The sequence below is a fragment of the Armigeres subalbatus genome, chromosome 2 (assembly GCF_024139115.2).
Source record: "Armigeres subalbatus isolate Guangzhou_Male chromosome 2, GZ_Asu_2, whole genome shotgun sequence".
Classification (NCBI taxonomy): Eukaryota; Metazoa; Arthropoda; class Insecta; order Diptera; family Culicidae; genus Armigeres; species Armigeres subalbatus.
In genome coordinates this window covers 167586320-167613075 of record NC_085140.1, presented here as the reverse complement: position 1 = coordinate 167613075, position 26756 = coordinate 167586320, and the positions used below count along the sequence as shown (strand labels likewise).

General features: G+C 40.4%; 1 protein-coding gene across 1 annotated transcript in view; it reads right to left on the bottom strand.

The window, feature by feature from the left end:
- Positions 1-161: 161 nt before the first annotated feature.
- LOC134211141 (mucin-2-like) overlaps positions 162-26756 on the bottom strand; it is a 61677-nt gene continuing 35082 nt past the window's right edge. The window contains exons 2-3 of the mRNA XM_062687781.1: positions 8995-10118; positions 162-1133 (exon numbers count right to left, since the gene is read on the bottom strand). Of these exons, the coding sequence (XP_062543765.1) occupies positions 662-1133; positions 8995-10118 (1596 nt within the window). The 3' untranslated portion in view covers positions 162-661. The remainder of the gene's footprint in view (positions 1134-8994; positions 10119-26756) is intronic.

Sequence of the window (26756 nt, the reverse complement as noted above, 5' to 3'; positions counted from 1 at the left end):
TTAAGTACTTATTAGCAAATTCAATAAATAATCCCTCAGTAAACATCTCTAAACCGTTAATTTCTTTCATTAATTTTTGCATTCACTATTTGTGCCAAAACAACACGGACAATTTTGAATGAACTATGTGTCACCAAACCCACAAATGAGAACATAGTCGCTTGTTCATTGTTCCACAAATGGATTCAAAAACACAACCACGAAGTCTTTATTTTAGGTGCCATCATTTTGAACACATTTTGGGTTACATTACCGCTAGTTTTATTTCGTAATTCGGAAGCAACTGTTCTTACACTACTTGGACGACGACGGTTTAGTTGTGTTATAAGAAATATGTTCATTACATCACAACGCTTAAACAAACGGCACTTTGCTTCAAACAACTCCCATCGTTATTATTTACACTAAAATGAATAAAAAACTACAACTATTGCTAACAATTGCTAGAACACAGCGTTGAACTTTGTATCAACAGTGAGATGTTGAGTATTTGATTGTTTTCTTTTCTCTCGTTTGTAAGTAAGGAAATGTGGACCCTCGAAGGTCCAGCTTGCGGACGGAGGCAAAGAGAAGCTACGCTTCTGGCATATCTCATTTCTACGACAGGACAGAGTATTATTTCTTGTTCATACGACATCGACAAAAAGCTAATAAGTTAATTTCAAATCAAATTGTATCGATCCGGTTCCGGTGCGAGGAAGTTTCGATTCACGGAGGCTGTTTGTTGTACCGGGAGGTAGGCATTAGTGGGCGTACACGCAACCACGGTTTCCGTCAAACGTTCGGTGACGGTTTCGGTGCGAGTTCGGGTTATGGTTGGGGTTTCCTCGTCCGGCAGGTATGTATTGGCAGGTTTACAGATCGATTGAGTACTGGCGGGCAGTGTGACAGTTGAGTAGATTGTGGGCGTGGATGTAAGCACTGGAGTAGTGGTGATCGTTTTAGTGTCCCGAACGGTGACCGTTGAGACACCGGCAGTGATGGTTGTTGTACTGGTGGCTTTGGGAGTAACGGTGCGGATGATGGTACTGGTGGTTGGGGCCGTTGTTGTGATCACATTGGTCGGGGTGAATGTTCTCGTGATGGTGGTCGTTGGGACGGATGTTTGCACGACAAACGAAGGTGTGATGGTCCTAAAATGAAGAAAACATATATTAGCATGGGATTGACATGTTACATATCTAGGAACTGAATATAAATTTGTCAGCACTTATATGCTGCTGCACCCAACCATGACAGCAGGGAACATGTCTCTTAACGTCACTTCCCCGTGGATACTGTTAGTTTGGAGACCTGCTCTAAGATGTGATGAGGTCTGACAGTGGGATCTTTTGAACATCTATAAAAAAGTTTCATGTAGCGGGGGACCAAAATCCGTACAGCCCCGAAATCCGTGCACTTCGTGTGATATCACTAAATTAAAAGGTGCTTAGGTTAAAAGACTATTATTCTTCCATTTACTTCCACTATTAACTTTTTTATGTATCAACAAGCAGATACGTATTTCGTTTCCTACTTGGAAACTTCTTCAGTGTTTGTTATCGACACTGAAGAAGTTTCCAAGTAGGAAACGAAATACGTATCTGCTTGTTGATACATAAAAAATTTAATAGTGGAAGTAAATGGAAGAATAATAGTCTTTTAACCTTGTAGCATTTCCCCTAAGACGCTCTAAAATAATTAATCATTAGGTGCTTAGGGGAATACATTTACAAACCATTTATCTAATTCTAAACTTATACTTAACAGTAAGCTTTCTGGCTGTTGAAATGGAAAATATGCCCTTAAATTAAAATATCGCAATTGAAAAACAAATCGTCACCCAGAAAACGCAAAGTTTCAGCCGTCATTTTGTTACGTGGCGGAAAGAACGGTGTGATATCTTTCTACCAGCATTCTAGCCTTCACAGATAGGTACACTGCATCAAGTGCTGACAGTTGTGTCATTCCACTCCTCGAGTAAAGCCGAGTGACACCGTCTTGAAATGGCGGGCTGGGTTAATGCCACAGTTTCCTTCCGTCCCGTAACACCGTGACAGGCCTTGGGGCACGCCGTACCAATCGAGGCGTCTGGCTTACCCAACCAGACGGGAGTAGGACCAGTTTATTTCTACCGGGCTTACGCCGATCCTGCTTCGAACATCGATGCGTCGACCCCCGCCTCACTGTATGCAGAAAGATAGCTATGGGATCAAGAAGGCGACTATTCCAACTCGGTTCGCAACAAAGCAACGGAAGCGATCCTCATCGTAAGGAAAAGTTTGAAGAGGTAAATAGGAAATAGGGAGAGGAATGCATCGGATGGGAGAGAGATGGAACAAAAAAGACGAGTGGCGAAGCAGTCGTTGAGGAGAGCGCTAACGGGGCACCTATAGCCAGCATGCAGTTCGCACTATACGATGTAGATAGGGTCAAGCGGCGTCCTGCCGAGTTTGACGTTTGTAATGGCGCAACTCGATGAGAGTATCCACTTCACAAATATCAAGAGACCTGAAGCTGAACCTACTTAAGCTTCGCCATTTAGTTCTTGCTGCAAAGCAGGAACAGAAAGAGTTTGCGGTTGAACTGGAAAGTGGTAGCAAAGGCGAAGAAGAACACACAAACTACTCCCCTATCCTTTCATAGTACCTCAGCCATGGTACAGGGGACATTAGATTTCGCGCTCAGTGAAAGAGCGCAGAAAGGAGGACCGACAAGCGCTGAGGGACCTGCCAGGCAACAAGCGCTACCCACGGAACGTCAAAAAATGTCGAAATAGCGTAGACAAGAAAAGTAGGTCAACGAAAGTTGCAAACAAGGGTGAAGGGCGTAAGAGGAGGGCAAGAGCAAAACAAGCCAGTAGAACCTTAAGTGAAGCTATCTGGAAGAAAAGCAAGGATATATTGATGGAGCAAGGAAATTGCAGTCCTTCGAAAAACTTGCCTCAAGACCAGGAGAAGATTGCGAAGAACTCGTTCGGCGAAAGTGAGAGAGGAACGCAGCGAGCTATTCAAAGCGACGATGCTGGGCCTAAACAAGGCCACCAAAACAAGCCAGAAATGTTGCGTTGACAAACTGTGTCAGAGCGCCAACTCCAAGCCATGGGGAGACGCCTATCGGGTGCTGATGGCCAAAACAAGAAGAGCATTGGCTTCTCCCGAACGATGTCCAACGAGACTAAAGATAATTGAAGTACTGTTCCCGCACCACCAACTTATTGACCGCCAGCATCGAGGGTAGCAGCAGAAGCAGAATAAGAGGTGACGATGTTGACGGTAGAGGAACTACTGACGATGATGAAGCCACCAGGAAACCTTGCACCGTACAAACTTATTCGTCTAATAGATTCTGTAAGGAAGCTATTGGAGAAGTTAATCCTGAACAGGCTGTTGACATATGTGGAGGAGGTGGGGGGATTTTCGAGCGAGCAATTCGGATTTCTGAGATTACGCGTCCAGCCGGCCCACACGTGGCGTCATAAAATCAGCGTCATATCTGCGAACTCGTTGCTTCGCTGTACAAGATGCTAGAAAGCTTCTTATATAATCGAGTACTGATCTTCCAAACAGAGGAAGGCTAGCGCTCCTATCACAGCAGGCGTCCCGCAGGGATAAGTCCTGGGTCCACTGCTGTGGAACGTGATGTACGATGCTGACGACGGAACGATGACCGTGTACGGAGACTCCACTGAGGAGGTCGATCAGTCTTATCGATAAATGGTTGCGCAGCAAGAAACCGCATTATAAAACGGAGATGATAGTCGTCAACAACTGAAAATTGGTGCAGCAGGCGTCAATTAGAGTCGACGGCTGTGACATGACCTCCAGATGTCTTACACAATTGGGGATGATGTTTGACGATAAACTGCGTTTTAGCAATCATGTAAACTACGTCTTCAAGCGTGCGTCGACGGCGAGAGTGGCAATATGGAGAATGATGGCGAACAGCTTTAAGGCGTGTTCCCCATATAGCAGCACAGTTCCGACTGATTTGGTTACAGCAATTTTTATGTGACATGATTTGGTCATATAGAAGTCACAGAAACTCGTCTATGACAAGTGTGCTGCTTAGGGCAGCAAACGCAGGCTGATGGCAAGCGTGGCGGCTTGAATACTGCGGTACGGAGTGTCTGGGCGTCGGTGTTGAGCGCAATCTGCATGAAAATTGGAAAGTACTAGACTGGTACGCCTGAAAGTCATCAGCGCATACCGCACCGTATCTTGTGAGCGGGACAACTTGACTAAGGGCTGGTGGACCCACCGCCTAGTTCCAAATGTTTCGGTCTGGATTTGTAGACCTCATAGAGAGCTAAACTTTGGCTTGACCCAGTTCTTAACATGCCACGAATGCTTCAGGTGGTACCTGCACAGGTTCGAGCATGCGGCTTTCCTCGCTTCACCGCAATATCCCGTTTTGCATACTTTGAGGTGTGCGTTCGATTCCCACCAATGTTATATGCATGTGGAATAGACACTACCACACCACCGATAATATCGTCGAAAGAAGGTTTAAGAGCATAGTACAGTGGAGTGCTGTCGCAAGAGTAACGAATAGTGCCCAGAGGTGAGCCAGCCAAGGGCTGAAAACCTCTTAAATAAAGACGATAATAATAATAATAATAATAAGTAACGAACAGGATAGCTGACATCCTACATCGAGTTTGGCGCACGGTGCGGCAGAAAGCCACCATTGAGGAAAGCACTGCCGTAATCTGAAAAAGTGACGTATACGTCATTTTCCAAAAATGCTGCTAACGAGTAGTACTTATCGAGCTCTTTAACAGAAACAGCTACCAGCTACCAATGTCGCAATTATTATCAGCTTGTGGCGAGCACGTAGCCACAGAGCGTGGCGTCTCAGCCGGTTGGGGCGGAGCTCGCGCTTTCGGAGAACTTCACATCCGCGAAGGCTAGATCCACTACCGGGGAATATTTTGGGTCGTCAGGGCACTGTTGAACTTGAAGTTATCTCCAACCGGAATCTTTTGACCGACCTCGGTACTCGTTTGATCTTGTTTCGTTTGAAGTGAGAAAGTGATTTGTGTGGTACACAAAACTTAAAGTCAAAGTACAAAGCCGGTTGAAAATCAACCGATCAAAGTATTTGATCGAATGCACTCAATACAAAATTCAATCAGAAAACAACATTATATCGCACATAAAACAATAATGATAATCGTTTTGTGAATTATTCAAAATAATTATACATACGGTTCTCATTTCAAGGGGAGTACCTCGAACAAAAATGCGTAATGGCGGATGTATTACAATTCACATAAAAGCTGACGAAATTTTAAAATCGGAAGCCTCCTTTCAAGAGGTTTGGAAGCCTCCTTTCAAGAGGTTTGGAAGCCTCCTTTCAAGAGGTTTGGAAGCCTCCTTTCAAGAGGCTCGGAAGCCTCCTTTCAAGAAACTGGGAAGCCTCCTTTCAAGAGGTTGGGAAGTCTCCTTTCAAGAGGCTGGGAAGCCTCCTTTCAAGAGGCTGGGAAGCCTCCTTTCAAGAGGCTCGGAAGCCTCCTTTCAAGAGGCTCGGAAGCCTCCTTTCAAGAGGCTCAGGCCTCCTTTCAAGAGGCTCAGAAGCCTCCTTTCAAGAGGCTCAGAAGCCTCCTTTCAAGAGGCTCAGGCCTCCTTTCAAGAGGCTCAGAGCCTCCTTTCAAGAGGCTCAGAGCCTCCTTTCAAGAGGCTCAGAAGCCTCCTTTCAAGAGGCTCAGAAGCCTCCTTTCAAGAGGCTCAGAGCCTCCTTTCAAGAGGCTCAGAGCCTCCTTTCAAGAGGCTCAGAAGCCTCCTTTCAAGAGGCTCAGGAAGCCTCCTTTCAAGAGGCTCAGAGCCTCCTTTCAAGAGCTCAGAGTCTCCTTTCAAGAGGCTCAGGCCTCCTTTCAAGAGCTCAGGCCTCCTTTCAAGAGGCTCAGGCCTCCTTTCAAGAGGCTCAGGCCTCCTTTCAAGAGGCTCAGAGCCTCCTTTCAAGAGGCTCAAGCCTCCTTTCAAGAGGCTCAGAGCCTCCTTTCAAGAGGCTCAGAAGCCTCCTTTCAAGAGGCTCAGGCCTCCTTTCAAGAGGCTCAGAAGCCTCCTTTCAAGAGGCTCAGAAGCCTCCTTTCAAGAGGCTCAGAAGCCTCCTTTCAAGAGGCTCAGAGCCTCCTTTCAAGAGGCTCAGAAGCCTCCTTTCAAGAGGCCTCAAGCCTCCCTTTCAAGAGGCTCAGAAGCCTCCTTTCAAGAGGCTCAGGCCTCCTTTCAAGAGGCTCAGAGCCTCCTTTCAAGAGGCCTGGAAGCCTCCTTTCAAGAGGCTCAGGAAGCCTCCTTTCAAGAGACTCAAGCCTCCTTTCAAGAGACTCAGAAGCCTCCTTTCAAGAGGCTCAGAAGCCTCCTTCAAGAGGCTCAGAGCCTCCTTTCAAGAGGCTCAGAGCCTCCTTTCAAGAGGCTCCAGGCCTCCTTTCAAGAGGCTCAGAGCCTCCTTTCAAGAGGCCTCAGAAGCCTCCTTTCAAGAGGCTCGGAAGCCTCCTTTCAAGAGGCTCGGAAGCCTCCTTTCAAGAGGCTCGGAAGCCTCCTTTCAAGAGGCTCGGAAGCCTCCTTTCAAGAGGCTCGGAAGCCTCCTGTCAAGAAACTGGGAAGCCTCCTTTCAAGAGGCTCGGAAGCCTCCTTTCAAGAGGCTGGGAAGCCTCCTTTCAAGAGGCTGGGAAGCCTCCTTTCAAGAGGCTGGGAAGCCTCCTTTCAAGAGGCTCGGAAGCCTACTTTCAAGAGGCTGGAAAGCCTCCTTTCAAGAGGCTGGAAAGCCTCCTTTCAAGAGGCTGGGAATCCTCCTTTCAAGAGGCTCAGAAGCCTCCTTTCAAGAGGCTCGGAAGCCTCATTTCAAGAGGCTCGGAAGCCTCCTTTCAAGAGGTTCGGAAGCCTCGTTTCAAGAGGCTCGGAAGCCTCCTTTCAAGAGGCTCGGAAGCCTCCTTTCAAGAGGCTCGGAAGCCTTCTTTCAAGAGGCTCGGAAGCCTCCTTTCAAGAGGCTCGGAAGCCTCCTTTCAAGAGGCTCGGAAGCCTCCTTTCAAGAGGCTCAGAGCCTCCTTTCAAGAGGCTCAGAAGCCTCCTTTCAAGAGGCCTCAGGCCTCCTTTCAAGAGGCTCAGAAGCCTCCTTTCAAGAGGCTCAGAAGCCTCCTTTCAAGAGGCTCAGAAGCCTCCTTTCAAGAGGCTCAGAAGCCTCCTTTCAAGAGGCTCAGCCTCCTTTCAAGAGCTCAGGCCTCCTTTCAAGAGGCTCAGGAAGCCTCCTTTCAAGAGGCTCAGAAGCCTCCTTTCAAGAGGCTCAGAGCCTCCTTTCAAGAGGCTCAGAAGCCTTCTTTCAAGAGGCTCAGGAAGCCTCCTTTCAAGAGGCTCAGGCCTCCTTTCAAGAGGCTCAGAAGCCTCCTTTCAAGAGGCCTCAGAGCCTCCTTTCAAGAGGCTCAGAAGCCTCCTTTCAAGAGGCTCAGAAGCCTCCTTTCAAGAGGCTCAGAAGCCTCCTTTCAAGAGGCTCAGAAGCCTCCTTTCAAGAGGCTCAGAAGCCTCCTTTCAAGAGGCTCAAGCCTCCTTTCAAGAAGGCTCAGAAGCCTCCTTTCAAGAGGCTCAGAGCCTCCTTTCAAGAGGCTCAGAAGCCTCCTTTCAAGAGGCTCAGAAGCCTCCTTTCAAGAGGCTCAGGAAGCCTCCTTTCAAGAGGCTCAGAAGCCTCCTTTCAAGAGGCTCAGGCCGAGGCTGGAAGCCTCCTTTCAAGAGGCCTCAGCCTCCTTTCAAGAGGCTCAGGCCTCCTTTCAAGAGGCTCAGAGCCTCCTTTCAAGAGGCTCAGAAGCCTCCTTTCAAGAGAGCTCAGAAGCCTCCTTTCAAGAGGCTCAAGCCTCCTTTCAAGAGGCTCAAAGGCCTCCTTTCAAGAGGCTCGGAAGCCTCCTTTCAAGAGGCTCGGAAGCCTCCTTTCAAGAGGCTCGGAAGCCTCCATTCAAGAGGCTCGGAAGCCTCCTTTCAAGAGGCTCGGAAGCCTCCTTTCAAGAGGCTCGGAAGCCTCCATTCAAGAGGCTCGGAAGCCTCCATTCAAGAGGCTCGGAAGCCTCCTTTCAAGAGGCGCGGAAGCCTCCTTTCAAAAGGCTCGGAAGCCTCCATTCAAGCAGCTCGGAAGCTTCCATTCAAGGAGCTCGGAAGCCTTCTTTCAAGAAACTCGGAAGCCTTTTTTTCAAGAGGCTTGGAAGCCTTCTTTCAAGAGGCTTAAAAGCTTTCTTTCAAAAATTAAGGACGTTATATGCATGGATCTTTACTACCCTGACACACTTTAAGCCTGATCTACTCGGAAGTTAATTTTTCGTAATCGTAATCCGCAATTACGTACTTCTTACTTTTGAGTGCCTTTCACTTAACTTTCGGGTTGTCCCATTTTTAACAGAAATTAGTTAAATTCGACGAAATTTTGACAGACTGAACGTGAATCCAAGAGCCTGTTATTTAGTGAGTAACTTGGATTGACCACCATAGCACATCGTACATCGCGCAAGATCGATGAAGATGGAGCTCTTTGCATGCTTTGCACATGTTATCCTTATAAGCTAAATAGCGGAAATCAGGCTTGTAAAACGTCATCTGCATGTTATTTGACTAATTTATTCATAACTTTCTTTAGAAGCCAAATTTATTTCATAATTTTAGATGTACTCATAACGCTTGAGTAGGGCTATTTTTTGTGTTTTACATTGCTCTAAAAATAACATCTGAGGCTGGAGAGTGGAAACTCTCCAAAATGTCACGTGTCATTTGACATAATGTCATTTGAATGACATTTTGCCTCCCACGCCCCAGATTACATATTTACAGCAATGTCTTGTTAGACAAAGTTGTAGACACATTTAAGCACTATAAGTTCGTCATACATCATGAATTGATAGCTACCTTCTGGAAAAAGTTCTGGGAAAATTATACAAACGAATGCAAATGACATTTTACAACACTGGCGGAAATTATCGAGGAGAACCCCCACCGAGTTTCATCTTACCTCCCTGGCACTGATTGCGAATAGAACACTTACCTGGTAACTGTTTGAGTGTTAGCCGTTTCTTGCACGACGAAGGTTGGCGTAAGGGTCCGGGTCAGAGTGTTGGTGGAGTCGAGTGTGATCAGCACAGTCGACGTGGGCGTAACGGTGCGGTCCACGGTCACCGAGTCCAGATACGATAGTCTGGTCGAGGTTGGCGTAACAGTGCGATTGACCGTAACCGAGGCAACGTAGAACAAGTTGGTTGAAGTTGGTGTCACCGTGCGGTTGACGGTGGCTGCAGCCTCGTAGAAAAGGTTTGTGCTGGTTGGAGTTACGGTTCTATTTACGGTTACCGACGGTAGATAGAACAAACTCGTGGAAGTTGGGACGACCGTACGATTAACAGTCACCGATGGTAGGTACTCGAGATAGGTTGATGTGGGAGTAACCGTTCTTGTGATTGTTACCGAATCCAAATATTCCAAATTAGTGAAAGTAGGTGTGATTGTTCTTGTAATGGATACCGACGGCAAATAGCTCAGGAAGGTCGATGTTGGTGTGATCGTCCGAGTGACAGATGTGCTTTCAGCGGTGAAAACGCTGGTAATTGTTGGAGTCACAGTGCGTGTGTTCGTCACGAAAGGCGTTTGACTAATAACCACCGTAGTTGTTGGAGTTATCGTTCGTGTCGTCTCAATCGGTGGTCCACGTGATGTAATTGTTTTGGTAATAGGAGGCAGATTTACTGTTGTGGTAACCGGATCTGCTGGTGGAAGATATTCGTTACACAATCGAGTTACACTCGTGGTAGTTTCGGTAACGGTGGTTGGAATCGTCTGCGTAACAGTTTGTTGCTGAACAGCCGTCGAAATCTCTGTCTGTACTTTGGTTTCGGTTTCTGTTAATGTCTTGTACTCCGTGCGCACTTCCCATGGGCAGGTTGGCGTCGTGTAAGTGTAGCCACACACATCCGGTCCTCCTACGCATTCGTTTGTTGGCTCGGGGAATGGTACGATTGGTTTGTCATTCGAGTACCCAGTGAAAACGTTTTCTGACCCACTTGGTTCGAGCACATTTTTCAATTGCTGAGCTTGCGAGTCTAATCCGAGTTCCAGCAACGGAATGTCTGCATGGCAGACAGCTAGCAGCGAGGCAATTGCCAGAAAGCGAAAAATCTGAAAAGAGGAGAATAGATACATTTCTTAGTGTTTAGATTAGAATAATTTGAAATTAATTCTAATGAAGTTGTTAACTGGTTTCGAACTATCCCAATAAATGACGCACAGGTGGAATGTCACCTTGACGACATCCCAGAAGAAGTTTTCGTTTGAAGCAGATGCTCAAAACTGAAGCACAATTAATTATACCACACAAAAATGACAATTTTTATCGAACACTTCCTTTTTCATCATGTTTTTTTTGTATATAAACTATGAAAATTCAGTATGTATATCCCTCCATGCCCCTTAATTGTGACGAAGTTTATAGACGGTCCTGAAAGTGGATTTAAATTTTTCTTCTGCAACAGGTTTTCAAAAAAAATCGACGAACAAAGGATTTCGTTACGAATCAGTGAAAACATGTTGCAGAAGTCAAGCGGAAACTGGTATCCGTGAATATGCGGTGCTTCGTGGAGCCCATCATCCAACTAAATAACCCGGTCCTGAAACCTGCCATCGCTGATTATGGTCACATATTGTTGTCGATTCTTTTCTGCGGTAAGAGGGGTACCGTACCCGTTTGCATCTTCAGCGTATGTTAATAAGATTATAAATATTTGAAAACTGCGCAGCCGGAGATATAACGACCTTCTGTGGCTTTTATCACGTTCGGCTCTCGGCCTATGGGTGATTCCGACTTGTTTGCAAAGCTCCGTCAACCGACCTGTACGTTTGTACATTGGTTCTGAGTGATTCAACAGAATCACTGGATACTCTTCGGGCGATGGTGTTTGGAAAGCCCATTGGCGAAACATAAACAGTAGTGAGGGAATGTGATGTAATGATGATGAATGAGCGCAGGGCAACAAACTATTTAAAGTAGACCACCGTCACCGTTAAACAACCATTTGAACAATCAGAACACAATACACATATTGAATGACCTTGTGTTGAGGACATATCTAACATAGTTTATTTTCAGACAAGTCCAGACCATTTCGTCAACCATGGGGTGAATGAATGGTATAATTTCCATTGAGCAGATGTATTGAGAATTAAAAGTTGATGACGGATCATTATGGCATATATCATTAGCATTAAACACATCATTATTCGCAAGATTATGTGTCCAGGGGATGACTCCCAGACTTGGATCAAACATATTGTACCCATCATCATATGAAACTGGACCTACGGTTTTACTTCCAATTCGAGGGAAGGCACAACCAGATGTTTTTGTGCTAGAAAATGCCTATACTGGGATCGAACCCAGGCCCACTGGAATGAAAGGCAGTTACGTTTATCACTCAACCATCGGTGTCGTTCATTTTTAAATCTGTTCTTCATTACCATCCCTCTTAGAGCAAAGGAAGGAAGTTGGAAGTGAGTAATGGACCCCCTAACGATTAAAATTTACTTCAGCAACTCCGCTTAAATGAGTGGCATAATCTTTAATCATTCTGTAGTTCGGGCTCGGAACAAAAACACGTAAACACATTCAATTTTACTTATACAATTGTCATTTTAAAATGATGCAGCTGGTGGGCTAGTAATGGACATTTTAGCGGGTTTGCATTCATAATTTAAGTAATGAAACTAAATACCAGTGTCCAAGTCAAAAGGAAATGCACGGAACTACTATCCTAATATGAGAAGCAACTGTATTTAGTGAAAGTTCGCAGGAAATCGTTGATTCCAGCGTTAAATTTCGGTTTTTGCTCAGGGGGTCCATTACTTGTGCTCACTTTCTATCGCTCATTGATGAAAACCAAAAGTATTTTTACGGCGATAATTACAGTATAAACATCGGTAGGAAGTAGGAAGGCTTTTCAACTATGTATTCTACATATTAGCATTTCCACAGTTATCAATTGAAAGGGTTTCTATGCCGACAAATGTACGATTATTTATCTTGTGAGGCATATACAATAGATTTTCGTGGGATTTTTTTTATTTCCGCTAGAAGTTCTTTAGAATTCCGAAAGAAAATTGTTCGGAAATTCTAAAGACAATTCCATGATATTTCCGATAGAAATTGTTTAGGAGTTTTCAAATAAACATGTTTTGATTATTCAAGTGCAAGAAGAATTTCATGAAAATTCCGTATGAAATTCTTCGGAGTTTCGCCAGACAATCGCATAAAATGTAAATAATTAAAAAAAAAATCAACGAATAATTGTTCAGAACTTTGATGGATTTTGTCAGGAATTCTCACGGTAAGTTTACTGGAAATTTCTCTAAAATTCTTCAGAATTTCAAAGTGATATTTTTTCACGGAAAAGTATTTGGAATTTAACATGTTTTTTTTTATTTTGAAGGAATTTCTTCGGATTCCTACGGATTTTTTCTTACTTTGTATTTTCTATAATAATAATATAATTCTTCAGAAGGTTCTAGTACAAAAACCCGAAAACCAAATACCCGAAAAACGTTCACCAGAATGTAATATATAACCAAAAGACATTTACACAAATTCAACATTTCCCGAATGATATTCACCCGAATAAAATATTAAAAATGATTCCCAGTTAAAATCGAATAATATAAATTAATAAGTTTCTTTCTGTATTGACCGCTGTATGAGAAACATTTTCAACGCTAAAATCAATAGTTTAAAACTAATTTAATAATGTTCTATTCATTTGTGAACCACAGAGCCATTCCAGTCAGCTAATACACCAAGTCTCCCGATGAAATATATGACTCTGCAAGATTTTCCAGCTAATCATTTTTATCTGTGATCGTTCTAGATTTCTTAGTTATTGGTTCAGATTGTAGTGAACATTGAACTTCGCAACTGGTATTTATTTCATCCAACTAAAACTGTTTTAGAATTTAAGAAAGAAATGCCATTTCACGGAATACAAACGAGATGACTTAGCATTGAAACTATGATTGAACTCTACTTATTTACACGTTGCTAGTGTTTTGCAATCCGGTCTTATTTATTATTATGGAGTGCGAAACGAACACATCTGCCCGGTATAAGGCAAATTGAAGAGAAAATGCCTTCTCATGACTGCCTGGTATAAGGCGAAGGGAGGAGATAATGCCTTCTTAAAATGATTGCGTTTGCCAGGTATAAAATGAAGGGAAAAGATAATGTTTTACTTGAATGAACGCATCTACCCGGTTTAAGGCAAATTTAGGAGATTATGCCTTCTTTGAATCATCGCATCTACCCGATATAAGGCGAATCGAGGTGATGATGTCTTCTTGAAACGATCGCGTCTGCTTAGTATAAGTCGAAGAGGAAAGATAATGCTTTCTTTCGATGATCGCGTCTGCCAAGTATAATGCGAAGGTAGGATATAATAACTAGAGGTTTGCGCCGCCGCCGTCGACATTTTTGCATTGGCACGCCTTCGTTCAAAATTTTCACGCCGGTGGTCTATGATTTTCCACGCTGATTCAAATTTGAAGAAGTCCGCAAAACCTTCCGTGAAAATTTCGAAGATTCAGTGGAGTTTCCGTAGATTTTTGATCCCTAGAACATCACGTTAGAACTCCACAGATTTTTTTGTGGAAATACCAATGATTTCCTTTAAAATTCGAAACAATTTCTTGTTAGACAAATTTTAGTGTAAATTTCAAAAGATTTCCCGTTGAAATAAAAATGAAATACTCGTCGAAATAGAATTTTTGAACGAAGACGAGTCTATTGGCAGAAAGCCGAAAACCACAACCTAACAAACATTGGAGGTGAATATAGCGCTTATATGACCAAAACTAGCCGTCTATAGCTTAGATAGCTAAAATTGTTTGTTGAAAGGTGTTTTGCCTGACGTATGACCTAACAAACCATTTGGCTGAAGCCCATCTAGTCTAAAATTATTTAGCCGAAAATGTAATTTGGTCGAACAGTTCCTTTGGCTGATGAAAGAGGGTTGCAGAGGGTTATTTGGACAAGATGGATTCGGTTGAATGTGTCTTTGAGCTGAATTAATCATTTTGAAAAAAGCCGTTTAGCCGAATAGGTCATTTGGCAAAAATGTTGTTGGGCCGAAGAGGTTGTTTTGTAGAAAGGACATATTCGGGTCAAATCACTTTTTCTGCTAAACGACATTTTCGAACAAATCGAATCGGTCAAATGTCGTTTTCGGCCAAATGACATTTTTAGCCAAATTAATTGTTAGGACAAACAACTTTTCGGTCAAATTACCAGTTCGGCTACTTTTGGCCGAATGTCTTTTTCGGTTAAACCATTTTCGACCTAATACCGTTTCGAACAAACGTTTAATTCGGCCTAATGGAATTTGGCCAGATGAATTTCGGCCTAACGTGTTATTCAACCAAGTGTCATTCGAAAAATGGCATTTCGCCGAATGACTTTCGGCCAGACGACAGGTAAGGTTTGATAGAAAAGTGTTTGGCCAAATATGTCATCTGGCCAAACAAACCTTCAGGCAAAAACCCATCTAGCCAAAAATGTTATTTAGCCAAAATGGACATACGGCCGAATATATCATTCGTTCGAATGGCCATTTGGTCAAAAAGACAGAAAATCCATTTGGCCGAAAATGTTATTTGAAAATCAGGTGAAACAGTGTTTTTTTCGGTCCAATTACCAACTCGGTCGAAAGTCGCTTTGGCCAAACTGTTTTCTGTAGTATAACCATTTCGCCCAAACGTTCATTTCGACCAAATGCAATTCGGCTTGACTATTTTCAACTTAATGTATAATTCGGCCAAATGGCTTTCCACCAAATGATTTTCAGCCAAACAACCCTTTCTCTTTTTTATAATTTCCATTGAATTTCCGAAGAATTTCTTATGGACAACACAAAAAAATCCTGTAGAAATCCAACGAAATTCCTTCAAAATTCCGATTTTTTCTTCGTTGAAATACCGAAGAGTTCCTCGTATTTTTTTCAAATCACGTAGAAGCTCTGAACAATTTTAGTTCAAGTTTCGTAAAACTCGTGGAATTCTTCAGAATTTTACATAGAAATTTAAAAAAATCACATGTAAATTACGGAGAAGGGTCGTTTGGCCGAAACCCATTCGGCCGAAAGCCATTTGGCCGAATGCCACTAGACCGAAAGTTGTTTGGCCGAGTATACCATTTGGCCAAAAGTCATTTGGTCGAAAAGGTCATTAGGCTGGAAGGGTCGTTTGAACGAAAGAGTCATTTGGCCGAAATGGTCGTTTGGCTGAAATGGTCGTTTGGCCGGAAGGGTCGTTTGGACGAAAGGGTTTTTTGACCGAAAAGGTCGTATGGCCGAAATGGTCGTTTGGCCGGAAGGGTCGTTTGGCCGAAAGGGTCATTTGGCCGAAAGAGTCGTTTGGTCGAAAGAGTCATTTGGCCGAAAGAGTCGTTTGGTCGGTCATTTGGTTGGTCATTTGGTCGAAAAGGTCGTTTGATTGAAATGGTTAATGGCCCTTCCGGCCTAATGACCCTTTCGGCCCAACGACCCTTTCGACCAAATGACCCTTTCGGCCAAATGACCATTTCGGACAAATGACCCTTTCGATCAAATGATCCTTTCGGCCAAACGACCCTTCCCTGCAAATTACAATGAATTTCTTATGACTATTTAGAACAATTTGCTGTTGAAATTCAATTTTTTTTGTTGATGTACACATTTTGAACAATCTCCTGTAGAAAATCTGAAGAATTCTCCGTTGTAATTTCGTAGAATATTCTACAAAAACTATTTTTTTGTATTTTTCGACCAAACCACCCTTTCGGCCTAACGATTTGTTCGGCGAAATGACAACTTCGGTATAATAATTTTCGACCGAGAAGTGTAATTGTTGCTGAAAAATGCTAAATACAAGCAACAAAAGAAAATAGATATAATTGCTTTTCCTCATCTGTCCTGTCAACAAATAGCTATATTTATGTCTAAACACTGATAATTGAAAAATTTTTAAGGACAAGCATCCCGGAATCTAAAATAAATTTCACTCGCGTTTTCGCTTTGCTGCGACCGAACCAGTTTGGGACAAACGCTTATAACGAGTCGAGTTTGTCCCAACATTTACAAGAAAGGACAATGTTGTCATTGGCAAAGTGTTAGTTTTACATACACTGCACCATAGTGCCAGGATACAGTTTTAAGCGGAAAAATGCATTTTACGCCAAAACTATATTTTTTAGAAAAAACTGTTGTTCTGCAAATTGTTAGAAATAGTAAGGCCATCATTATGGTGCTATCAAAAAAATAGGGTGGTCAATCAAACAAAAAAAAATTGGAGATATTTTTTTATTTCTCGGAATACTGACATGTTATGTTCAACAAAGTTGTAGCGCAGCTTATTCCAATAAATATTGCTAAAAAAGCTTTTTCTGTAGCTCTTAAGTTGGGTGATTTAGAGCAGTTTTACCTAATTGAATTAGGGTGCACCTAAAAAAAAACAGTATTTTCGATCTACTTCTTTTGTTTTCTCAAAAAAGTCGTCTTCGGGTGACTTTTATAGCTTAAAAAATGCAACTTTTGGTGGGTCAGAATGATCAATATCTTTTTCCGATTAAAAGTTATAATCGTTTATCTGGCAAAATTACAATTTTTTCAAAAGTTGATTTCTCCGGTTAGGGCTGACAAAAAAAAACATGTTTACACGGCATTTGAAAGAGCAATTTATATTCTTTATTATGTCAAAAATTGAAGATATGTTATTTTTTTGTCGCAAGTTTTATTAATTTTACTGAAGTCATGTTATTTCAAGTAAATTGATATAACTCGACAACGGAAGAAGATACAGACGATGTTATTATAGACCATAGTGCACTGCTTTCGACTTAGTGGCCTTCAACCAAATGGTTTTAGGTCTTGTGATTTTTGCCCAAACGACCCGGCCTAAACGTTTTGCCGAGAGTCATTCAGCGGAAAGCTATTTGTTCGAATTCATAAAGTACGTCACGCAAAAATTGACCTTTTTCAACCCCACTTTCTTATACAATACACTTTTTGTATTAATCCTCTAGATTTATTGAATTAAAGCGAACACGAAATTATTGCAACGCTTTGCTTTAACTTTCCATTTATTTATCGGATGAAAACCAAAATTGCAGAGCAGTTTTATACATACATATTAACTTAAGTCTACATACATTGAATCAATTATTGCAGGTTATTAGGTAGAATTCTCGACACTTTCGTTTCACAACGTCCAAAAGAGCTCGTACAGTCATATCTGATACCTTTTACTCATTTTTCAACAACTCCCTACGCATGTTTTTTGCATCCTTGACTATCTTATTGGTTTTACTGAGTTCCCATAACTTAGCAGTTTGGTTCGGAGGATTCATGTCCTTGGGCACAAAATGCATTGAATAAGTCTCATACCATTCCAGTACGCCTTTAGAATAATGATATGAAGCTAAATTCGGTCAAAATAAAGGTTTTTCATTGTGCTACTCCAAAAATGGCACTCAGTCTCATAAATTTCACCATTGATAGTAGGTACCTAATGTGAAGAAAATTTCACTTCTCTTTTCACAAGGGCAAATGTCCTGCCGAATTAGGAATTTTGATGCAAATTTCGACATTTTCTTTTTTTGAAACGATCATCTACTTGAAATTTATCTTTCCCGGTGTAAAATACCTGCCCTGGCGTTTGTTGGAGGTCATCTTCCACATATGTTTTGTATTTGGTCAACAGCTCCGTGAAACAGTTTGCTGCCTTTCATCATGGTTTGGGAAGTTTTGAGCCTTTAGGCTTTTAAACCAGCTCTTGCATACACCTTCGGAACGTAACCTTGGAAAACACCGACTTTTTTGACAACATAAACGTTGATATGTTGGGATTTCTGGTGAATTTACTTCTAATCTTTCCTTCCGTCTTCCTTCACATGCTGCTCCCGGTTTCCTTCTTGCTCCACGCCTGTCATCCAAAGCCAATTAGACATTGAACCCCTATGACACTCTTGAAACGGTTGAGTTACAGATTTCCAGCATTTTTCCTAAAGCAAGATGGGACAGCTTCGAATTTTCCAAGTTAGCGTATAATTTTTTGTCACGCTTCTCCACTTAACTCACTTCCATTCTGAGCGCAACAAACCACACAACCTGTTCGTGGATAGTTCCTAAGCTGAATAACACTTTAAGCCGAAAGATATTTAACCGAAATTCAGAAACAGTTATATGGTCGAAAATTATTTGACTGAAAATGCCGTTTGGCCGAAATGGTGGTATGGCTGAAAAAATTGTTTGCCCAAAATATCATTTTTAACACAGATTGACAGAGAATTTCTGAGAAATTTACTAAGAAAAGGGTCGCTTTTTACGCGGCTTGGTTTTGTAAATTATGGCCATTGAAGTCAATAAAACATTAAGTAAACCCCATAAAAAATCAACAAAAAGTCGAAAAAAAATCTGACGGTATTTAAAATGTTGTGGAAATTTTTATAGACCGAGAAATTGATGATATCTAACCGCGTTAAAACCGACTCCAGTGTACTGAAGTGCTTAGGTGTAAAAATTTCGATGACCTAAACGCAAGAGATATGAAACATCGATGTGTACGATGTGCCTTACGGTTTCCAAAATCTAACCTCATTGTACAGTAGACGTTCGATAACTGCAAGTTATTACTTTTTGGCAAAAGTGTTCCATTATTGTGGGGGGATTGTATTACAACCGGATAAATAACTGTCTTGTACCTAGAACTTGGCACAAAACATAACATGTTTGAAAAATATTTGTATTTTTTTTTCGTTTTGGCAATCACATACATTCAAAAGAGTACCTATAATATTCTATAGACTTATGATAAATTTATTTCTGAGGAGAACAGTGTCAACAGATCCCACATTACATTGGTCGAAAGTTGACAAACTTATGCTCATTTCTCCACCAATTACTTTTGGAAGGTCAAAAGTCTACCACGACTTAAAACCTTCAATATTTTGATCTCAATATCTTAGGCTGCTCTTCTTTTATCATAAAACAGCGTTTAAGATTTTAGGAACATTTGGAAAATAATTCGCATCCTAATAAATAGTAATTAATATGAATGTTTGAATCGTACGAACAATCCCAGCTATCAATTTATTTGATTGATTATGCAGTTTCGCCGATTCTGGTGGCAACCATAGAACAGATATTTATGTGCCAATCTTAGCCGAGGTAGGCCGACACTTTGACCTTTGTGTAAACGCAATTTTTATCACACGTTTCGGATTCAAACCGATACCTCAGATTTATAGCAGACATATCTTTTCAAATGTACTGATGCAGTTATCACACTCTCTATAAATGGAATCACCGGCACTTTTATAATGAGATGTTTCCCCCTTAGCCCGTCAACCATCCTGTGAACTGCTTGTATAACTTTAACGACTCTGTTTTATAACACAATAATAATATTGAACATGTGCAGGTAAATAAACACAAACATGTGCGAAGATTTAACGCAGACGTCTCATATTAATATACAAATAAATGTATGGAACTCTTAGATCATGTTAATGGTCCGCAATATCTCCGTAATGTCGTTCTGTTCGCTGTGACACGCTTGAAGATTATTGGTTGTACAAGACAGGTTTTCAGGCTTTGAACCATTTGTTTAATATTTAACATATAACACATTTTTAGCCATTTGAGAGCAAACTAACGTATATCGCATGGCAGAAAAAAGTTTAAAGGTTTTCGGCAAAGTATTCATTAATTTTTTTGGATTACCATACAATTCCCATAAAAAGAAAAAAAAATATTGAGATACTTGCAATTCATTTTCTCGAATCTATGTTTTTGTTACTTACACCCCTTCGCTTCTTACCCTATTAGTTACTATACTTTTCTGTACAACACTCAAGTAGCGGCGATGGTATCCTCAACTATTAGAAAACCGGTGATGTAACTTTTTACTTTCTTCTGTATGTATTATGAATTGACTGATTACAAAGTAATTGTCCTGTTTGTAGCAGCATCAGAGAACCGTGAAGTTGTAGACGAATGATTAATGGAACTACTAGAGAATTATTGAATACTAATAGCCGTGCGAGTGCGCTTACGACTTGCGGTACGGAGTTTGAAGCCGAAAATAGATGACCATGTTGAACACTTGTTAACATTGTGATGAGTATTAATTGCATCTTATAAATTCTACCTATCTGCGATGATGATGACTAGTGTGTGTTGCGTTTTTGTTATATAGAATAATTAAAATAACTATTTTGTATCGTTTGCCATGTGTTCCCTGAAAACGATTCAATGCCATGAAATTGCTCATTCATTATATTAGCAAGTGAACCTACCTCCGTACTAGTGAGTAGAATATGATTTAGTATATGCTTAATTCAGTTGGGCATACGCTCTGCGCAGCTAAGCCTATTAATTATTTATTCACTAATTTCAACCTGCGCTCCTTGGCTGGTAGCTGCTTACCGACAACCGTACGACGTTAGTTGGTACCGTATCGATTAAGGCGGTATACTTAAGGTAATAAAACTAACACAGTCAAGGCCACCCTGCCATATAGAAGTCATCCGTTGCATCCTCCCATTATTGGAATGAAGAGATGGAGATGGAGATAGTATCGCTCACCGACTGGACAGGAGATTCGCACGTTAATTGTATCTTTTGAAACATCTTAAACAGCGCAGCGGCGCAACAACGCTGAAACCGGATAAGTCACGAGTCCAAGGCTCGCTCATTAGACTAGTTGAATTTCAACAGAGTATTGTAAACACATTCGATAAATTATTTTGTTTTGAAATACTATTTGGAATAGATAATATGATCTATAACAAATTTTGTACAATTAGGTTCTTTACTCATGTGCTTCAAGTTTAAGCTATAATATTGTTCTGGTAGTTCTGGCTGAAAAAACAATACGGAAACATAGTAGATTTAGAGTATTTGAGAACAATACCATCACACCATCGGTGAATGCATTGAAGTTCCACCACAATGACTTCCAGAGGAAGTACTCGAGTGAAATGGGCTTCATTGAATTACTCGACCACTCAACATGATCTCTACTATGAAAACCATACTTGAGTATGTAGCCTAACGCAGAAATACTTCAGTAACGCAACCTTTGCACTTATTGTTTGAATTTCAATCGCTAACCAGACTCCATTATGAATGATGGTGATTTTATTAGCAAATTAACTTGAAGACGCGCATTTGCATACCCATTGGACGTCTTGGCTGGGTAATCTTTGACGGGTGCTAACCGCTGGCCAAAACAGATGCTAATTCTATTCGTTTGGACCTATACATACATTCCATTACGTCACATTGGTCATTCAAGGAATCGCATAAATAAAAAGAACCGCCCCTCTGCTTAGAATAACGCAACTCCACCGTTCAATGCTGACTAATTGTTCAGCTGCTCTCAGAGTAACTAATTTGCTCGGCAGAAGCCACCCGTCGGCAGTAGCCGGATGAGAAATGCAATAAAAAGCAAGCGTGCTGTTGCCGATTATTGTCGCACATTTCTCATCTGTTATTTAGAAGTGCTTGTTGAGTTGGCGGTTTTCTTTACACGCAGTGATTTGCACACACGGTAAGAAAACAAATTGACTGCCACCTCTTCTGTTTGTGGTTGCGAGAAATTCTTCGGCACGCACAGCAAGATCATGTTAAAAGTGCTTTTGGATCCCCGATATTTATAATTTAGTCATGAACGGTGTTTTACTAGCAAATCGGTTTTACTAGCTGTCGGTTCCTAATTATGATGAAAATTTTAACTGTTTGATTGGAATATGGATGATATCCATCATAGATCGTCCTCATACTTATTCATTCTCCTATATGTTCAGTTGTTACTGAACCGTGTCCATCATAAGTTTATAGCATTTGTCATTATGAGGACCCATAAAAATAAATGGCACACAGTATTATAAATCTGTAGAGATCTTTGATTATGCAGTCTTAAAACATAGTCGGAACGGAAGCTTTATTGCCATAAGCTTTTGTTCTGGATGATTTTTATGACTACACAGCAGAAGATCACAACAAAATCATTCAAGATAGCACCTAAAAACTCTAAAGTGTACTAAAACTGAAAACTTTTGATTTTGATGTCTGAATTTGAATATTATTCGGCAAGAACTATAATACTTTGCGTTCAGAGAATATTAATAATCGAGAGGTGAAATAACAGAATATAATATCAAAATATTTCAGGCATAACACATTTTGTTATTACAATATCAAATGAACAAAATTATTTTTCGTTTTCTAATGAAATATCTGACCATGTTATGCGTTAAGCATTTTGGATATTAGCTTTTCTTATTATTTTTTGTCATGTTACCTCTTATTGATATTAAGTTCATACGAGCTGCTGTTTTCAAGATATTAGCTTCTGCTCGGGCTCTATTAACAAAATGATGTGGCGTTTGCCATATCAAAAGGTATGCCATAGAAGAAGTAAACCACATAAAGATAGCAAAATAGTGCCTAAAATTAAAAAAAAAGGATAATTTTCCTATGCATTAATATGGGGTCTTCTTTTTGATTCAAATACCATAAAACAGAGCCTGAAAATGGTAGAATAAGGTCGAGAAAACAGATTGAAAAAATGTTTGCATCAATCATACACACTTATTTTTTTTTACCGGGATCTCAGCAAAAAATTACCGGGATCTCAGTAAAAGCAAACTTTCACCGAGATTCGCACAGCCGTTCCCCAGTAAACATGTTTTTTGCCGAGGCTGAAAATCAGCAAATATTTCGTCGAAAATCAGCTAACAAACGTCATTTTTGCTGAAATATCAGTGTTAAATTTTGCTGGCGCACGGCTGTGCAGATTTTTGCCGAGCTGCAGAAATAAAAACTTAGTGTGTAGATACAGTTGTTAGAAGCAAACTTTTTTTTCGACGAAAAACCAAAATAACTTTTGATCCACATGAGATATGGCAATGCAAAGTTCATGAAAAGTTGCACCCTGCAAAATTCAAAAAGTGGTCTGAACCCTAAGCATATGCGGTATTTCGAAAAATTTCGTTTCAGGTGGTTCGAAACGAAATTCCGCGGAATTTCGCGGAATTTGAGCATGGCGAAATCTGATTTCTTGATTTCGTTTCGTTTCGTAAAATTACACAAATTTTGCTAGAAAAAACTAGCTTTTAACGAAATTTAACGGAATTCCGCGGAATTTCGAAACAAATTTAAACTTATACCGTACTTTATCAAAAATTTTGGCTGCACCGCTGAACAAAATCATAAAGCTGTTTTCAAAGCTTTATGTTATACAAATTTTTCTATTAACGCTTACTAAACAACCCCATACTGAGTCGACAAATACGTATCAAGTTTTCTTCTATAAAACATATTTAGCGTTTTGTTAGAAATATACAGCAGAACACGAAAAGTATCTTTACCTATTCAATCCTACTTTTTACAAAAGTGATCCGACTCAATATTTAAGACGTCTGGCTTAGAGTGTAAATGTAATCCGATATGAATCAGATCAGTATAACTTTCTCAAAGAAGCAAAACCACGCCACGGGATTCCTAGGGCCCTTGTGAAGTCTTTTTCTAAGCACCTCTATCTTATTATTTCCGATTTCTTCACCTCCGCTTAGGCCTCAAGAAGGCCTAATCCTAAACATAATGCAGCATTCAACGTTCAAACTAAAATTTGATCTTATAAATAAAACGATCAGAGGATTGAAGATACTTCACAACAACAGTCAATATTCGTCGAATCATCGAAATATACATCCAGCCCCCAAGATTTAAATTTCAATTTTGTGATATTATTTGACTATTTGCACAATATGAGTGCGGAATCGATCGGTCATGGAACGGTAGTTTGTTCAATCAGTATGTGATCGACTGTGTTGATGCTGGTCATGCCAGCTAGTGCGGGAGAACACGAGATGGAAAAAATAATGTCTGAATCGAAGAGCACAAAATTATGTCGTGCAAAATCGATCGTGTTGTAGAAGCTTATTAAACGAGCACAATGATTTTGCCTTGGATTGATTTCAAACACGATTTTTGTCTTCGTGATTTCAAAATAACTTCGTTTACAATAAATATTTAGTCGCTTACCAAGGTTGCTTCACATGAATTACCTTTTCAACTAACCAAAGATTCCTTTCCCGCGACGCTCACGGAGATGCAGAGCATTCCTCGGTCTTTTATAACAATGAGTGTCAAACTAATTTACCTCTCCTAATCCGAAATTGACTGTAAGGGCGAGACCGGCATTGTTATTGGTCATGAATTAGAAAACCCGGAGCAAGTTTATTCAGATTATTAAGATTATTCAATTGGTGAGCTGTGCATATTTGCTGTTTCTCGGCCAATCATGATTAGCTACTACGATATGTACAGTTAATCAAACTATTTAATGACTATTTGGACAATATGTAAGGAACATTTTCTAGATCTTCGCATGGAATGAAAAAAGAATCCAGCACGGGTTGTAAGATCATTAAAATTGTTGAAAGTTCTTCACTCATGATTGGTTTCAGCCTATACTGACCATAACAGCTGTTTCTTGCACACTCCACACGGAATCCAAATTTATTAGTACTCGCGATTCCAAGGGCACAAAATATTTCTTCATACCTGCCAAACTGCTGTCGTAAAAACTTTGCGATCACATTTGAGAAATACATATCTTTGTGCATTTTAGAAAGGTTCACAGGATTTTTCTAGTGGGCAAATGTTGGCTATTGACAACTCTATATCTGTGTATAGGGTAAGACGGTATAATATGCCCCCCCTAAGGCAACTCCTCGATAACTTTTTACTTTTCAACGCAATTCATGCAAACTTTGTGTTATTTGGTAGTCCAGGAAGTCGCAAATGCATTGCCCTTGAGTAGTCATATAAAAATATTACAGATAACACGTAATAAAGCTTTTTTGAAAAGTCGTGAAAAATGAATTTCAAAAAGTGCCTGGGCAATACGCCCCACCTTAACCAAAGACGTTTCAAAGCCCTTCATTAGTATTTTATCAATCCCATAACAAAAAGGCTACAAATCCTTATGCGCTTGACATTAAAAACCAACATAGGTCCATTTAAGCAGGTGTGAATTACATTTCAATATTCTCCATATAATTTGGAAGCAACTGCTGCAGGCTCGCTGCGCTTGTGTCCAGTTGGTAAGGGCATATCGTCCTGCCTACACTGAGGCGTTTTGGCCAGTGAAACATGTTTTCAAAAATCGTTACATTTTTGAAGATGGAAGCAATTTTATATCATTTTAACCACTGAGAAAAGTTATTTTGTTGCCCAACTGAGTGTTCCAGTGCAAGTTTTGCAGATAATATTCCAGAGTCGCTCCAGAATGTTGAGCAAACAAACATTAAAAGTTACATCAAAACTATAACTTTTTGTATTTTGCTATTATTTTCATTGTGTAGTACAAAAATACTTCCACATTCACATAGTATGATGGGTTTACAAATACTTATGGGTACCAACTGATTTTGATCCTTAATTAGTTATAGTTTTCTAGAAATCAAAGGGGGGCGTTTTGGCCAGGTGGGGCGCATTATAGCGTCTTACCCTACGCCTGGAAGATGTGTTTATATGAATGTGTATCCCACTAGATAATAAAATCTATGTATTCATTTTCTAATTTTAGGCTAGCTCATTACTATAAAACCATCAGACAATAAGAGTAAGCTTCAGCATAATCACATAATTCTCAAGTGAAATAAGGTTTTAACGATTTATGAAATATCTCACAATTTCTTTATGTTTATATAATTAGGCCGTTACAAATATTTAATTAACTTTTTGTCCTACTGGTCACCGAAAGGTCTCAGATTACGGAGCACACGCGTCACGATGAATTCCTTTAAAAGCGGCACAAATGCTGGGGTATTGCATTATCGTTAATGGTATATAAACAGGAACGCGGCGAATCATCACTGACTGCCTCTTCTGTTATAACTATTGGTCGCAAAACAGTTATTCGACTTCGAAAAAGGGAAATCAGAATTGCATACATAACGTACATAAAACCAATTCAAAAAATATTCCGCGGAAAAAAATTAAATTTCGTTCCGTTTCGTAAAATTTCGAACTAAATAGACCTTGATTTCGTATCGTTTCGATGTCTCGAAAGTAAATCTATATTTCGTTTCGTTTCGTTTCGAATCATCATAGACATTTAACATTTCGTTTCGTTTCGCTAGGGTAAAAAGTGTTATCGCATACCCTTACTGAACACCACATTGCTGTGAAATTTGAAACTAATAAGTTAGAGCAAAAAACTGTTTTTAAGGGTCACCCTAAGTAATCTAGGGAAAATTTGCTCTAAATCGGCGAATTGAAGACCTAGGGAAATAATTTTTTGGCAATATTCTTGGAAACTGGCTGAACTACAACTTCGTGGAATATTGTATACCCGTATCTCTGCAAACATAAAATATTATTTTTTTTAATGTGGCTCATCCTAATTTTTATTAAAACCCCAATAAGCCTCGTACCGCTAGGAACAACTTTGAAGAACAAAGTTTTTTTTATATCTCTGCTATTTTCAGCTTGAAGCACTTATTATCACTTTGTCTGCTACCGGGACCAATGTGCATTGGTTTTTCGGAATTTCAACAAAAGTAAAATCAATAAGTATGAGAAGTCACTAGCGAAGTTTTACACCTAAAAGAAAGGGCCATTTTTCTTGGAGGATCAGGATCCCAGAAGATTCAAAGACATGTCCAACTTGTTCAAAATTCCCTCAAATGAAACGAAAGATTCTGGAACATGTCCATCTGCTCCAGAAACC